The 16,704-nt window shown below is 38.4% G+C and overlaps 1 protein-coding gene across 1 annotated transcript; it reads left to right on the top strand.

The window, feature by feature from the left end:
- Positions 1–1,660: 1,660 nt before the first annotated feature.
- Positions 1,661–15,323, top strand: LOC129928243 (uncharacterized). Its single transcript, XM_056041721.1, has 7 exons — positions 1,661–1,817; positions 2,200–2,330; positions 2,452–2,587; positions 8,451–8,569; positions 8,706–8,871; positions 9,573–9,711; positions 11,902–15,323. Exons 2-7 carry the CDS (start codon positions 2,216–2,218, stop codon positions 12,001–12,003), a joined length of 777 nt encoding a protein of 258 aa, XP_055897696.1. The 5' UTR covers positions 1,661–1,817; positions 2,200–2,215; the 3' UTR covers positions 12,004–15,323.
- The last annotated feature ends 1,381 nt before the right edge of the window (positions 15,324–16,704 follow it).

The following is a 16,704-nucleotide window of genomic DNA, read 5'->3' as shown; positions in this document are numbered from 1 at the left end:
TAGCACAAATAGCTCTCTGTATTCTGTGGTCAATCGGACAAACAACACAATAGTATAAGCACAATCTGGACACTTGTCTCACCTTTTTGTGTTGACGGAGTTAGGGTGATGGTTAATAGTTTCTAGTTTCTTATATTCACGCTAAAAATATTGAAACTTGCCTGAATAGACTTCGGGGGCCTATTTTGAGTTTGTGTTTCCTTACGGGTCTAATATTGTCAAGTTAGACATTAAAAAAAAAAGAAATTACATCTAGTGTACGAGAAGAGAGCTCCCCATGAGGTTCGTGAATGGATCATGTTTACAAACCACTTCTTTAAAATCGGAAGATCTACGTGCGAATAAAACGATTGCAATCGTTATCAAGTAAAATAATCCTTAAAAATAAAGTACTTCAAGTTGACAACACCGCTGTAAATCACTGGGAGCAAAATAGCGAAATGCAATTTGTCACAAAGCCGCTAAGCTGACATTCTAAAATACGAAGGTTCTTACTTTAAAACTTTATCTACTAAAAACACCTTTTTGTGTGTCCAAAATCTCTAGCTATTAAACATTTGATATATATATATATATACATGGCTAATCGATGGGCTGATTGTAGAGCATGAGTATATGAAATGATTAGGTGCCAAAATTAGGCACAAATGTTACACGAGTGTTAACAAGTAGTACAAAGACTAGGCTCCACATCTTCTGGTCTCCCGATTTAGAGCCACTCTGCTCTACCCATAACTTGCTCAACACTGGCTCATTAATACTTAAAAGTAACAAGCGAAATAAATAAAACTAACGTATTTAAAGGGTAAGAAATCAGCCCTTAAAACTATTTATATCTATAATTTACAAGTTATTTCCATTATTCGATATCAAAGTAATAAATTAACTGATTGTATTAAAAATTGATTCATGCTTTCTTATGTACAATAATTAAGTTTCAATTTCATCGGAGAATGCGTGAGGGAGAAATAGCGTTAACAATTATTGAAAGTGACTAAACTCAACAAATTTAATCACATATGTGAATACTGAAGGATTAGTTTTCCTTGCTGGTATCGATCAATCCAATTAATTAAAAGTAATTAATTTACTAATTGGTTATTTTTTTTCTTGTATTGATTCATGTCTTGTCTATGCCAATGAATAAATGTGCGAAGTTTCAACTTGATCCGAGAATGGGTGTAGGAGAAATAACGTGTACACACTTTTTACCAGACAGACAAATAGACAGACAAGGTTGATATAAGCTTTGTATAAAATAGAGAATGAACTAGGGACACAAAAAATGTGAACCGCTGAAACGATTTTAAAAAACAAACAAGGACAACCCAACTGAGGTATGTACTAGTGTCTATGTTAAAATAAATGTAATCTAACTGTTTAATGATTAAATCCAGATACTTGTATATAGTGCATTATTGTTTCTTCATGGTAAGTGTACATTATTTTTTTTTTTTGAATATTACAAAAAAAAGAATATTATTGACTAAATATTTTCACAAAAAAACAACAACATAATTTATAAACTTACTCCAAATAGCGTTACATTATATAAAAACTATATCAATATATCTCTATCTATCTATCTTATATAATACAGACGTTACTTCAAAAAAGAAGATGATTACGTCCTACGCGTCATGCATTTAGTCATGAATATTAACCAATGACCTAAATTCTGTTAAGTCACTGGTTTTCCTGGCTAGCTCAGGCAACCCATTTCATGCTCTAATAGCACTAGTGAAGAAGGAGTATTTGTTCAAATTTGTCCTAGCGTATGGGACGAGGAATGTACCTTTATCTTTGTGTCTTTCAGAGTATTTTATTAAATTTTGTTTTTGTATTTGAAGATTATGGTTCAGTGTTTTATGTATAATTGCTACTTTACTTTTGAGCCTTCTGTCCTGAAGGCTTTCTAAATTTAGTGATTTTACTAATGGTGTTACTCTAGTCAAATGTGAATATTCGTTTGTTATGAATCTCACTGCTCTATTTTGTGTATGTTCCAGTTTCTTAATGTTTTCTTGAGTTGAGGGGTCCCAAACGGAGGATGCATATTCTATTATTGGCCTAACCAAGGTTAAATAACATTTTAGTTTTATGTTCTTATTTGGTTTATAGAAATTTCTTTTAATATCTATCATTCTTTTAATCCATCTATCTATCTAATCATGCATCTATAAAATATTTCTTTTGTAGCTTCATTTCTCGACCAATGGGTGCTAATGGAGGTAAAGAAAGCCGTAATTGTGAACAACTGCAAAATCTTTGTCGTGGAGATCTCATTAAATTTGCTAAGCTAAATGAAAACAAATATTACATTTACAGTGGTAATGTATATAGATATCTGTGGACTTATTCTCGATTACCATTTTTTTTATAAAATGGAATTTATACTAAAACTAATTTGGGGTTGAAAATCTGATGTATTTTTGTCTATATTTCTATCAGGCAACAAAGAGAGACTCTATCCACTCAATGAAAAAACTAAAGAATTTTTTTCTTATCCTGAAAAACCTGGAGAAGTTGCAACGGTAACATTCGCTGAAGCTTGCAGGGATTCACAGTGTTCCAAAATTACTGTTGAGTAAGTTATCTGATTGATATAATATCTGATAGGTATTACATGGAATATTACAAAAACATTAATTTAACATACTACACATGTAAGTATATATATATATTGCTATAACTTAGCAATTAACCTCAACGAAAGTGATATAAAACAGAACGTTTAATAATCAATTATAAACTACATCTAGAGCCAAACTTAGAATCACATCTCAGGCCTTCTTGTTTACATCTCTAATCATCGGCCATCTTCCTTCCTCTGTTCTCTATCGTGTCCTCTGGTACACAATGTCGCGACAAATGACAGTGCGCAATGTAGAGTCATAACACTGCCCCCTCCTTAGTTATGTTCGTCCCGAACATGACCAGATTTTCGACAGGGCAGTGGAATTGTCAGTGCAGATGAAGTTCTGGCAAGAAAGTTATAGTTCCACTGGAGGCCAGGCCATAAAACACAGTCATTTCCCGCTATCTCCAGAAGGTAGGCCTTTCTACACATGTCCATTAACCACATTATCAGTGTCCAGTTTCCGCTGAAATTGATTCATCTTTTACTCTGCTTTGTGAAGGCAGACGTACACACGTTTGTCAAGTACAGAACTGTTGATGGTTTTTCTGGTATTTGTATTGTTCATTCGAGGTGCCGCCCGTACAGTCCTTATTAAATTTCTGTCTGCAGTTAGTACTGGTAGCCAAACAGGAGTATTGGACGCAGACCCAACGTTGTCTGATTTGGTCATGCCCATTGAAGCACTCATATCACGGACATCGAAAGCAATAGTTTCACTCTGCCTATAGGTCAATCCTCTAGTTTCTTCATCTAGCGTTTTCTTTTCGGGTCTGCGCTTATCGTTAAAAAGGTTGCCACTTTCTTTATCTTGAAAGCTAGACGCATCTGATTTGTCATTATGATCATCGACGGCGCTGACACCACCAACACTTTCCTTGTAACTACCCGTATAGCCACAACAATGATTGGTTGATGTTTCAATCTCCGCTCTTCTAGGATGTAGCAGGCCTTCCAGTTTGTTCCACTTCAGTTTGTCCCTTTTATGATATCTGTTTACTGACAGATTATACCATTTTGGTATGGTCGTATGTTCGATTCGCTTCACCTGAACGCCTTCCACACCATCATCAAGCAATGAGAACTCTATGTGTCCATATTGTACAGTTCCACTTCCAATGTTGAGAGATAAACCGAATTCCTGCATAAAATCCAGACCAAGGATGCAATCGTCGACAACATTGGCGATCAGAAAATCATGAATAAATAGTTGACTTCCTATTTCAAAGTTAAGCCGTACCTCTCCTAGTATAGGTAACAGTTCGCCACCTGCCGTTTTAAGAGTGTAGCCATTCACTCGTATTATTTCCTGATCACCAATCAGACTGGGTCCAACTATCGACCGCGTAGCCCCTGTGTCCAAGAGGAACCTATAAGAACCAGCGCCAATCTTTCCCTGCACTCTCAAGGTTCTGCTTTGTTCTAACACTCTGAAAGGAGTGTTTATTCTCGGAGTTTCGATTTTCTGGGTTTCCAGTCCTTGCTCCCTAAGCCCGTAGAATCGTAGCGGTTGCCGTTCTGATGCACAACATGTTACAATTCCTCCGTAAATGACCTGGAGTGTTACAATTCCAACAACGAAAAGTCTTTCTACTACGCCTTGAGGTCTGATAATGTGCATCTGTGATCAGAACATCCAAAAGTTCCAGTGTTGCCGATGGATAAGCAAGACGGGCGAGACGTTCTATGTCTGCTGCTAATTCCTGTTATGTCTCTCCGCTCTTCTGTTGTCGATTTTTTAATTGCATCCTGAAAACTTCCTGCAGGTGTTCATTGCCGTATCGTAGTTCCATTGTTTTGACCATGGCATCGTAGTCCGTCCGATCCGTCAGAGTCTGTAACAATTCGGCTGCCTTGCCTCTGAGTGCCAACATAAGGCCAGTTGTTTTCTCTGCCTGTGTATCCCATCTGTTGATTTGCGCCGCCGCCTCGAATTGTAATCGATACACCGACCAAGACACAGAGCCGTCAAACACAGGTGGTTTAATCTTCCCCGTCATTTCAGTCACAGTGGCACCCGCATCTTGTTTCTTTTGCAGCTCCGCCTTCATTTCATTTCGTAATAGTTGAATTTTAGAATCAACATCTCCCACCATTTGGGACCTTAATTCAGCGACCTCATTTCTTAATTGTTGTTTGAAACTGTCTATGTCATTTTTCAATTCGGTCACAAAGGATGCTATTGAGCTCAGTTTATTACCTAATTCGTCTTTAAGTTCATCCTTTACTGATTTCAGGTCTTCCTTCATTTGTTCTTGCATCGATTGAAAATGATCCCTCATATCCGGTTCTTTTTCAAACAAATAGGTGTCCGGATCCTGCTCTTCAACTATGATGTTTTGCCTAATACGTTCTATGAGTGCCTTCTTATTGCCGCTTACGTTCAGCTCCCTCCCTCTCAGTTCCAGTCTAAGTTCCTGTAATGACAGTTGACTAAGTATTTTCTTAGACGCCATCCCGTATCAAAACGTTGATCAACTAAAACCAAAACTTATGTTGATCTACCTGAAAATGGAATCGTTCAATGTCTTATACCTAGATCTAGACCTTCTTCTCCACTTTCGTTGAGGATCCCACTTCTGACACCAATCGATATAACTTAGCAATTAACCTCAACGAAAGTGATATAAAACAGAACGTTTAATAAACAATTATAAACTGGATCTAGAGCCAAACCCAGAGTCACATCTCAGGCCTTCTTGTTTACATCTCTAACCATCGGCCATATTCCTTCCTCTGTTCTCTATCGTATCCTCTGGTACACCATTTCGCGCCAAATGACAGTGCGCAATGTAGAGTCATAACAATATATATATATCAGTGGTGTCATTAGGAAGTGCGGTGGGGGGTGGGTGCTGACCTATGCGTTTTTATCTCCTCTTCTAGAGACAGGTCATCTTCAATTGTAGATCCAAGGTAGCAGAATAGATTTATTGCATCTAGCTTGTTATCATCAATGAGGATGGATTGTGGTGCTGTAGCAGGTGGTTCCATAGCATTAGTTTTCTTTGTGCTAAGCAGCTAATGGTTAGTCCATATTCTTTGCAAGCCTTAGAGAAGCAGGACATTAGTGACTGAATCTCCTCTTGTGAGTGTGCCACTACCGCTGCATCTTCCGCGAATAGCATATCTCTTACGAGGGTGGTTCTGATTTTATTTTTGGCCCTCAGTCTAGCAATATTTAGAAGTTTGCCATCAAATCTGGAATGAAGATATATGCCTTCGGTGGATTTGTCAAACTAGTGGTGGATTAGCATTGAAAAGAGTATTCCAAAGAGGGTTGGGGCCAGGACACATCCTTGTTTGACTCCGCTGTTTATACTGAAACGTTCTTAGCAGGCGCTGTTGAACTGTACAGTACCCATCATATTTTGGTGGAAAGAGACAATAATATTTAGCAGCTTAGGTGGGCAGCCTATTATCTATAAGATTTTAATGAGGCCTTCTCTGCTGACTAGATCAAAGGCCTTTGTCAGGTCAATGAATGCAATGTACAAATGCATCCTTTGCTCTCTGCATTTTTCCTGATGTTGACGGATGGAGAAATCATGTCAATTGTGGATCTCTCTGAGCGAAAGCTGAACTATGATTCTGGATAGACTCGATCTGCAAGTTTTCGTAGCCTTGGATGTATCACTCGAACAAAGACCTTGTCTATAATGCTTAGGAGAGAGATTCCCCTGTAGTTGTTGCAGTCGCTTCTGACACCTTTGTTCTTGTATAGGGTGATGATCTTAGCATCCCGCAGATTCTGTGGCACAGAACCTTCTAGCCAACATTTGCAGAGCAGTTCATGTAGAGGTTGGCTTAGTGTAGTTTTGAATTGCTTCAGAAGATCTGGGGTGATACCGTCACATCCAGGGGCTTTGCCGGCAGCCATGTTATCTATGGCTTTGTTGAGTTCTAGGGTTAGGGTACTTCGTCTAGTTCATTCATTGTGGGTAATTGGTTGATAGCGTGGCTGAGTCAGAGACTGAGCTTGATGTGGCGTATAGTTCGGAGTAATGTTCGACCCATCTGTGCATTTGTTCGCTCTTATCTGCAATAATTTTCCCAGTGGTTGATTTAAGGGGTTCTGACTTGTTTTGGGCAGGTCCAAGAGCCTTTTTGATTTCCTCATACATCCCTCTTATATTGCCTGCTTGAGCAGCGAGCTGAATATTCTCACTGAGTTCTATCCAGTATTCATTGGCACAGATGCGTGCTGTCCTCTGCACAGTGGCTCAAGCTTCTTTCAGAGTTAACAGGTTGCATTAAATAGGTTTGGCCTCGTATGTAGCGAGTGCAACTATCTTTGCTCTGATGACAGGTGCTAGTATAATTGATTTACAGTGTCTTCTGGCAAGGCAAAGCCGAAAGTGAAGTAAGGTAGCACGGGATTGGTTTCGCAGTTAAGAACACACAGCTGAATACAGTAGAGCTGAAGTGCAACGGTTTAGAAAGACTCCTATCACTACGTCTTAAAACATTTATTGGACACGTAACTTTGATAAGTGTCTACGCTCCTACTCTGAGATCCACACCCGAGGCCAAAGATATGTTTTATGACAACCTTTCGTCTGCTCACAGCGAGATCCCAACTACGGAACAGGCTATCATCCTAGGCGACCTCAATGCACGCTTTGAATCTGACAACTCTGCATGGGACAGCTGTATTGGGCGTTTTGGTGTAGGAAAAGTAAATGAAAATGGACAAATGCTCCTCGAGGTTTACTCACTAAACTCCTTTTGTGTCACTAATACCTATTTTAAGACTAAACCACAGCACATAGTATCTTGGCGTCATCCTCGCTCCAAACACTGGCACCAGCTAGATCTAATCATGGTTTGTTGGTGAAAAAGGATATGCCAATAACAGGAAGCAAAACTATCCCCCATCGAGCTACCTCAGGAGCCTTGAAAGTAACACACCCACCGGGGTGGGGATTAAGCAGAAATTCGCTTGTCTAGTTAAAACACACAGTCACTGTGTAACACGTTCATCCGAGTCCCGTTAATTTGGAGTCTCCTGGGGACACTGGGGGGGGGGAATTATAGCAATCGGCTTCTGGCCAGTAATTATGTTTAATTTTGAAACATAATAGGCTTACAGTGAATATGAGGCCGTCTTACAATTTTAGAATAAAATAATTAGGATCTATTTAGCCCTTTACGCTATTTAACCATTAACGCTATTTAGCCTTTAACGCTGTAATGATGTCAATGATTGAACTATCCCGCCTTCAATGAAGTCCATCATCCCGTTGATCGTTAGAAATGCTTTTATCCAACGAACAGGCTTGGACCCGAAGCTCTTCACCCCAAGTCCTGTCTCAGGGCCTCCAGCAGTGGCGGCCATGGACCGAAAAAGGCGACCGCACCGCGTACACAGTGCACTGCGCCTCGTTCCTGGGTCGCACTTGCTATAAGTGACCGAGGTCAGCGCTAACCATATTTACCTCATATTTCTTTACTGTAACCGCCACTGTTCCGTTCAGGGAACTCCACCCCAGCTAACGGGACACTGACGTCGGCCCCCTTCGTGGAACGGTGTGACGGACTTTTTGGACTGGATTGCTGGCTATTTGTTCCATCTCTCCCCGTATTAGAGAAAAAAAAGCTCACCCAAGGTATCCTGCAGGGGCCTTGTTTGCTTCCCGTTCTTAGCCTATCTACTACCACTCCTAGACGTTTCCACTGAGGCACCACGCTGAGGCAACGGGGGCTGGAATCTTCCGAAACAATCCTACCAACCTCCTCTCCCCACCAAGCACACAAAACACTTACACGGCTATAAAAAACTAATGATTTTTTTTTTCGTTTTTTCTTGTAGACAATGGATTACAGACATTGGAGCAGATATTTCCATTGAGAATTTTAATAAGAAAGTAATGCAGACACTATTGCCCGGTGACATTGTCAAAGTTAAAAGTCATTATGCTTTGTATATAGGTAATGGATTGTTACTATATGTTAGACATTTTTGTCTTCATATATATTTATAAATATTTAATTAATTGTTATATATTAATGTTCATTTTATTATTATGGATTTCTTACATTTTAAAAATTACTTTCTAACATTAAGGCAATAAAAAAGTTATACATCTAGTTAATCTGAATTCAAAATACGGTGAACTGACAAAGAGACGAAAAGAAGAATTAAAGGAATTTCCCAATGCCCAGGCACTCGTTACCACTGACAAGATAAACAAAATTTCACAAAATGTGAAAATTTTTAAAGCCAATAGAGCGTAAGTTGTTTCTGTAATTATTTTGCTTATTGTGACGTTAAACTGTATAATTATTAAATTATTTGTTACGATTGATATTGTCCGATTGATAATGATTAAGTCTACTTTTAACAGCATTTTGTATTTGTTTTTGAGTGTACAGTTAAGTCACCAGTTTGTATGGGAAGCGTGGTCGAGAGGCTAAGTGCTCTTGAACTTTATTTGGCTTGGCTACCTATGAAGGGGGCTCGAGGTTCGACACCCGACTCGGGCAGAGTTTACTAAGCGCCTAAAGCAGCACGGAAAAACCTTCTCCTAGATACCCCCTCCTCCCCCCCCCCCCCCACTGGTCCACAACTGAGATTGAGTATGCTATAAGAATGAAAGCAGCGCTATATAAAAGCCATAATTTATTTGTTATTTATTTATTCGTTTAAAAATACTTTTTTGTTAGTGATTTAAATTCTTTTTATATATTATTATTTCTTTTAGTTATAATTAGTTAGGAAACTAACTTTTATTATTTTATTAAACTAACATGTATTAAAGCCCCTTTAAAAGTGTCCATGGATGATAAGGCAGGTCTTCAGCAATACCGCCTCTGACAGGCTACGGAAATATTCTTGCAGATGTTTATTATTAGAATTATAACTATTATTATTATTTCATTAAAAATATGTTAAGTCCAACTTTTATATATAAAAAATAAATGTATATTGCAGCTGTCTTCACGGTTATGAAGCGAGAGAAATTATAAGAAGAGCTGAATCCCAGATTGGCCCAGCTAGTTACAATATGCTGTTTCAAAATAGTAAGCACTTTGCTGCAGAAATGAAGTACGGTGAACAAGTGAATGAACTGGTATTTATATTTCCTTGAAAATATAAGTTTAAGTAAAAAAAAAACCTCCGGCAAGACGAAGGGGGATGGGAGTGGGCAGGGTTTGACAGTCCAGCGCGCAGCCACCCGTTGCGAGCTGTGAAAACGTGTTTCCCCCCCCCCCTCTAGTTTTTTTCGTTGGGTGACTATCCGCAGAAATAAGAAAGTGATCTCTCCTTTACTTCTTGTTTAAACTGTTGAGGGAAGAAGAGAATTATATATATATAGATAGATAATCTTTATTGTCCGTATGGACTTTTGTCTTACAATTTGTGCATTACACCAAACAAAAAAACATTATAACTATAAGAAACCAAAGACTCACCAGACTCACTCATAATTTATATGTGAAAAATTTTATATCAGATTGTTCTTATTTAATGATTTGATTGCCAGGGGAACAAAAGAGTGTTTGTGTCTGTTTGTCTTTGCTATCGGTGTCTTATATCTCTTTTGTGATAATAAATCACAAAATCCTGGCACAAAGGGTGATTCTTTATTTCGAGGATCTTATTAGCTTTTTTATAGATGTTTGTCTCAAACAACTGCCCAAATGGGGTTTGTTTTTTGCCAATGATTTTACCAGCAGCATTTAGGATTCTATAAAGTTTATTTTTATTTTTAATGCTCAGATTGCCATACCAGGCAGTGATATTGAAACTTAAAATATTGCAGATGTGAGCGTGATAAAACATAGCCAAGGCCATTTCGCTAACATTAAACGAGGACAGTTTTCTTAGTAATCGTAATCTTTGCTGCCCTTTTTTGCTCATATAAACAGTATTAGCAGTAAAATTTAGTTTTTTAGTTATGTATTGCAAGTTTCAAACTTATTTTGCTTAGATGATAAGCGAATAAGCTTTAAAGCAAAGTATAAAGGGGACTTATTCAAATTATAATACCACATCAGTCAAGTACAATTTATTTTCCTTTTTGATACCAAAAACATAATAATTTATTTACCAATAGTTAATTAACTAATTCTTTATTTTATTTTTATGAATGGTATTTTTAATTGATTCTTGTTTGGCCAGGTAAAAGAAATAAGTGTTCAAAATTTCAGCTTCATCCGACATTGGATGTGCGAGAAATGACATATACAAACTTTTTACCAGATAGAAAAGAGGATAAATGCGAATATTGATGTTTTTTCTTTCAAGCTGTTCCGTTACAATTATTTATTTATTAGTGTTACTGTAATATACGGTAACTAAATGTGTGTATTGCTGGGGCATTTCAAGGCTGGCTGTTTTACCGAAAAATAATAATAATAAAAGATTCAAGTCAAACTAACAAGAAACGCTTTATTATTATTCGCTTTTGGAACTCAAGGGCCTAGAAAGTGTGTGTTTGTGTGTGTGTGTGTGTCTATGTAAGGTCAGCCATTCCATTAGAAAATGTAATGGTCATAAAGCGTGATTTGGGCGGAGAGGGGTTTTATTCAAATATAGTGTGTTTATTGTGTATGTTAGTGTGTGTGGGTATGTGTGAGTGTGGGCGGGTGCTATTCTATGTGAAGACACAAAAGCTATGCCACATAGACCTAATAAGTGTTTGTGAATATTCTTTATTAGGGGTTTTCAAGTTTCAACCGTAGAGCAGCATTGGTAATTACAAAACAGTTTGCATAAATAACCGTTAATAGCTAATAGTTTTTAAATGCGTATTTATATGAGAAAAAAAACAACAACAACACAAAACAAAGCATTACAGATCTTTTTTCATTTCTATTTTTTTAAATTTCCTCCCTCACATTTATGTATTGTTTAAAATGAGATAACTTTTATGAAGAAACTGCTTGCATAATTAATTATAAAATTATAAAAATTAAACGGTTCTCTTTCAGAAAATAAAATGTAGCCCTTGTTCTAGAAATTCGCAAGCTACAAAATATCTTGAAATGAACTTCTCAAAAGCTTTTTATAAAATAGATTCAATCGTGACAAAATAGAAGACATACCACACACATTTATTAGCGGCTTAACCCCTTTCTGGGGCCGTTTAAAATGCAACAGCAGTAATTTTTAGTTAAAGTGTAAGTAATTTTTTCTCTCCAGATAATCAAATAATTAATGGCTTAATGGAGTGCTAAGGCTAAGATTATATCTTATTTCAACTCACATACCTTCCAACTAATTTTAATTGACTCATGCGATTATTTCTACCACACAGAAACGAAGCTTTAAAATTGGAACTTCGCCATATGAATGGATGTCCCAACCTGGTACGAAGCATGAATCTGACAGCTATCATCAATATGACCAGCCTAATTAACTGTATATGATTCAGTTAACATGAGCCCTGAAACCTTTAATGAAGAAAACAGACAGCAGCAAATATAAAGCTATGTGATTGTATTCGATGTAACTATTACTAACTTACAAACTCACTCGTCTATCCGTCTGGTACAAATTTGTACACATTATTCACTACCCATTTTCAGATCAAGTTGAAACTTTGCATAATTATTCATTACCGATGATAACACATGAATCGATAAAAACAAATTAACCAAATAATTATTTAATATGTGGTAATGAATTTATTCTGTTTCATAAAGAAAAAAAGAACTAAATCATACAGTATTTACATATATTGCTGTAAATTTGAATTTCTGTCCTTTATATGAAACTTTTTAAAATAGTATTTTTTAAAAATATTTTCATTGTTTAATTCAATGCACACTACATAAACAGTAGTGAAATGTATAAATGAACTTCTTTGATGAACATTTAAAAATTCTATTTCATAACGGTATATGAATGTTTAGAGGTGATTTTCATGTTTCACGGAAGTAATTGTAGCTTACTCTTTGTATACAATGTATTTTGACTTTAAATTTGATTCTTTACTAATGAACCTTTTGAGCCGTTCACTGGTAGAAAAGTCAACCCAAAGGATTTTGCTTTGTCCATTTATGATGTTTACTAGATCAAATTTATATTAACACAAATAATATCTTTTTTTTGGGATGATATGTCTTGTTCAGGGCCTACCAGAACGAGTAGACCTTAACACATGTACAGTTTATCTTAGGGCTTCTATACAAGGTGGCTATCCGTAAGATGGATAATGAAATCGACCTGCGTATCTCCAAGGCCAGGGCAGACTGTCTAAAAATGTCTAAAACAGAAGAGGTATCACCACAAATACAAAGCTAGGGATCTATCGAGCCGTCATCCTCCCTACATTGCTCTATGCCTCAGAAACGTGGACAGTGTACAGAAAACATGCAAAGAAACTGAACCACTTTCACATGACATGACTAAGAAAAATACTGAATGTCAAATGGCAAGAAAAAAATACCAGAAACTTAAGTCCTTCGAAGAGTGGGCCTGCAAAGCATTCACACAATCACCCAGCTGCGATGGGCAGGATCTGCAGAATGGAAGAGCGTCACATCTCTAAACGACTCCTGTATGACTAATTATGGCAAGGAAAGCGCTCACAAGGTGGACAAAGAAAACGCTTCAGGGACACCCTCAAAGCTTCTCTGAATACCTTCAGCATAAACCCAGCCACCTGGGAGACAGAAGCACATGACAGAGCACCATGGCGTCTCGCTGTGATAACTTACGCACAAATTGCTGAAGAAAAGAGAACAACGCTGGCAGAAGAAAAACGCCAGAGAAGAAAAGCAAGGCCAATGACACTAGCTCCGGCTGGAATAACCTGCCCAGTGTGCAGCCGAACATTCCGGGCTCACATAGGTCTCACCAGCCACATGAGGAGGCATAAAACCCCAGTGCAAGGCCCTCAGCCCCCAAGATGACAAAGTGGTCATCATCGAACCACGATGAACGAACTATATATAAGTTGTCTATTTCATGTACCATACATTATTATATGAATAGATAGATAGATAGATAGATAGCTTATGCAATGTACACATTTGTGATTAACTTCAGTGTAGTTCATGGTTTGTTTATATAATTAGACTACTATTGAGACCACACCGCTAGTGAAGTACATGAACTTTCATTTTCTGTATGTACTTTTCACAGACCTTTTAACTATTACACATACTTCCATAAAGAATAACAAAATTATAGTGTGTCATTTCTGGTATCAATATCCAGCTTACATTTGTATGTGATGAAATTCGTTTTCTTGCCTTAAAATTGCAAGCGCATAAAATTTGCAGATTTAATTTAAGAAAAAAAATTCATCTTTAAATGAAGATTGACATAGATTGCACTTATTATAAGTTAGGTGTAGTCGCCCAGGCATGCTGCCCTGTCTCATCGTGGCACTCGGAAACATTGTGAGAGGGGACGGCTATACAAAAGGGTAGCAACACAAGGCTCCCGTGGGAGTCCATAAGAGAGTAAGAGTGTATCCTCAATGCACTGTGTAAAAGAGCTCTCTCAGCGATCTGTCATGTCCAGGCGCCGTCCCGCAGGGTTAGCCTGGTAGATCAAAGGAAAATGAAGGGGCCCCGGTGTATGCAGCTTCCGACAGCCTCTCTAGTTCCCGAGTCCGGAGTGTCCATGCCACTGGAAGTGAACGCAAAACTAAACTTCGAGTTTAACCCCGAGTCTCACCCGCTGTCAGACAGAAAGGTGTGTGCGAGGTGTACAACGTTCATTCAGGTCTGTAGAAGGGAGCTCTTGTTCGCTTTTGCTGGCCTTAGGGTTCCAAGTACTATGCACAACTCTACATGTCATTTCCTAATGGTGAAGGCGCTAGTGATCTCAGTGACATTGGAAAAAGGATTGATTTCAATTACTTTTTACAGAGTTTTGTTTAAGTGCTTATTTTCAAGAATAAACGAACACATTGATCTTTTATGAGTTATGAATAGAGTTCGGAAGTAAAATTTCCTAGCTCAAGCCAACGCTTTCCGATGAAAAAAAAAAGAATTAGAAAATCAAGAGAAAAAAATCTTATAAAAAAATATGTTACATTCATGCATCTAATTTCGTTTTTAATTATTTAAGAAAAGCTAAAAACTTTATTCTATAATATTAAATGGATATAGCCTAAATTTTTAAAAATAAGTTTCATCGTGTAAGGGTGATTAGTTTATTCATATTTCATACTTACATACATGGCTAGATACCTAAATATATCTATACACAATAAATGTATAACTCTAAATAGGCTACATTTGTTTCTGCTACACACACGTTTGTTTGGAACTATTAAAATGTCCAAAACATTTCACCATACTTTATATCACCAGTCAAATGCTAAACTTTCATGTACCAGTGGCGTGAATTTAAGAAAAAAAGTTTTCATCGAAGTTATTGCAATGGTGGCTATTGTCAGGTGGGTTTGTTGTCTACTTAACTAGGGGTGGATATACCTGCATTGAGTTCCCGGGTTCTCTCCCCATCTGAACAGTGTCAACTGTAAACCAAAGCAAAGCGTACTAGCATATAAAGTATTGTTATGACTTTGCCATGCGCACCGCCATCCAAGATAGTGCAGAAAGAAGGTGCGCACTATCAGTGACCAGACAAGTCGGATGTTGACATAGGAGACTAACGATTTCCGCCCAAGTAGAGAGCCAATATGGAGATGCTGTACTCAAGGCAGATGCCCTTTGTGTTTGTCATGTCTCTATGTAAATAAACGTCTATGTCCTCGTTGAGTTGCCTCACTTAAGTTATTACAATTGGTTGTCAGAAGTGGGATTATAGACAACTCAACGAGAGGAGGTAGGATTTACAATGGCAGCTTTGAAACAATTAGACCAACTCTCGGTTAGAGAGCTTAGGAAGGAACTTCGTAACCGATGAGATAATTGGTGGTACCAAGGAGGTACTTACAGCTCGTCTCCGGCAAGCCTTGATTGATGAAGACGAAGATCCGGAGACCTACCTATTTGAAATTGAACCGGAGATTTATGAGCTTATTGGCAAGATAAATGAAGGTATTGATGCAATGTGTGAACAAATTAACAGTATGGGGAAAAAGGTAGATAAAATGGTGTCTCGAGTAGACTCGTTGGTAAAGGAGCAGTTGCTTGTAGACTCGTTGGTAAAGAAGTTGCGTGGTCATGACTGTGGCTGCACAAACAGTGGTGACGGAGACGCTGGGAATTGGAGCGCCGTCTGTGTCTGTGTTGTGGGCAAGTCTTGTGGTTGTCACTTTCAAGACAAGAAACGTGACAACGATTGCTGTGATGATCTCAACGAGATGTACCGAATCGAACGGAAAGTGACAAATGAAGAAACTGAAGACTGTTACGTGCCTGAAGCGTTTGTTCCTGTTGTACCTGTTACCAGTACCTTAACTGAAGTCTGTTACGTGCCTGAAGCGTTTGTTCCTGTTGTACCTGTTACCAGTACCTCAATGAGCCGGACGGAGCAAGACAACGTTGGGTCTGCGTTCAAGCCTGTTGCTATGGACCTTAAAGACCTCTGCCTATCTGTCGGTGCTCACGAGGGAAATTCGAAGCTTGACAACTGCATCCAGAAGTTTAGCATGAACTGTACCTGCGGCGCATCACACATAGAATTTAGATGCCAAGAAAACCACCAACAGGGCATATGTACTTCTACCATCATCATCGACATTGGCATAGATGAATGTCAATCAAACCACTCTAAATCTGAGCTGTCAAGAGGAAGACATTTTCCACTTGAACCTGAAGAGACCTATCTTCTGGACGTAAGCCTGTTGTCTGAGGATGACTGCGGTGCATTGGACTTTGCTTGTAACGTGGCTGCAAGCGAACCTGCAGCTCCCTTGAGAGGCGTCTGTCGGGAAGGTCTGCTGAGACAGCGTGTCCGATCAACGGCTGTGCTGAAGAAATCAGTGCTCGACCCTATCTCTTTGTGTGGCAAACGGCCACGTCATTATCGCAACAACAGCCTGGTCAACTGGAGAAAGAGAAAGCGGCACTGGAGGAAAACAATGCCGATGGCCTGTTGGGGAACACTCTCCCTGCCGCCTGTGGCTCCCACTGATCGACCTCCACCTGAACTGTCAAACGTCAGCTGCAGTGTTTCTTTTCGGGACGAAAAG

This window comes from Biomphalaria glabrata, chromosome 9 (assembly GCF_947242115.1).
Source record: "Biomphalaria glabrata chromosome 9, xgBioGlab47.1, whole genome shotgun sequence".
Lineage (NCBI taxonomy): Eukaryota > Metazoa > Mollusca > Gastropoda > Planorbidae > Biomphalaria > Biomphalaria glabrata.
The sequence above is the reverse complement of the archived record's forward strand: the minus strand, read 5'-3'. Positions and strand labels throughout refer to the sequence as shown.

Bases quoted from the DNA above. Each gene is read 5' to 3' on its own strand.
- LOC129928243 (XM_056041721.1), top strand. From the start codon at position 2,216: ATGGGTGCTAATGGAGGTAAAGAAAGCCGTAATTGTGAACAACTGCAA. The intron at 2,331-2,451 runs GTAATGTATATA...TATTTCTATCAG, and splicing joins CAAATATTACATTTACAGTG to GCAACAAAGAGAGACTCTAT. The intron at 8,872-9,572 runs GTAAGTTGTTTC...TGTATATTGCAG, and splicing joins ATTTTTAAAGCCAATAGAGC to CTGTCTTCACGGTTATGAAG.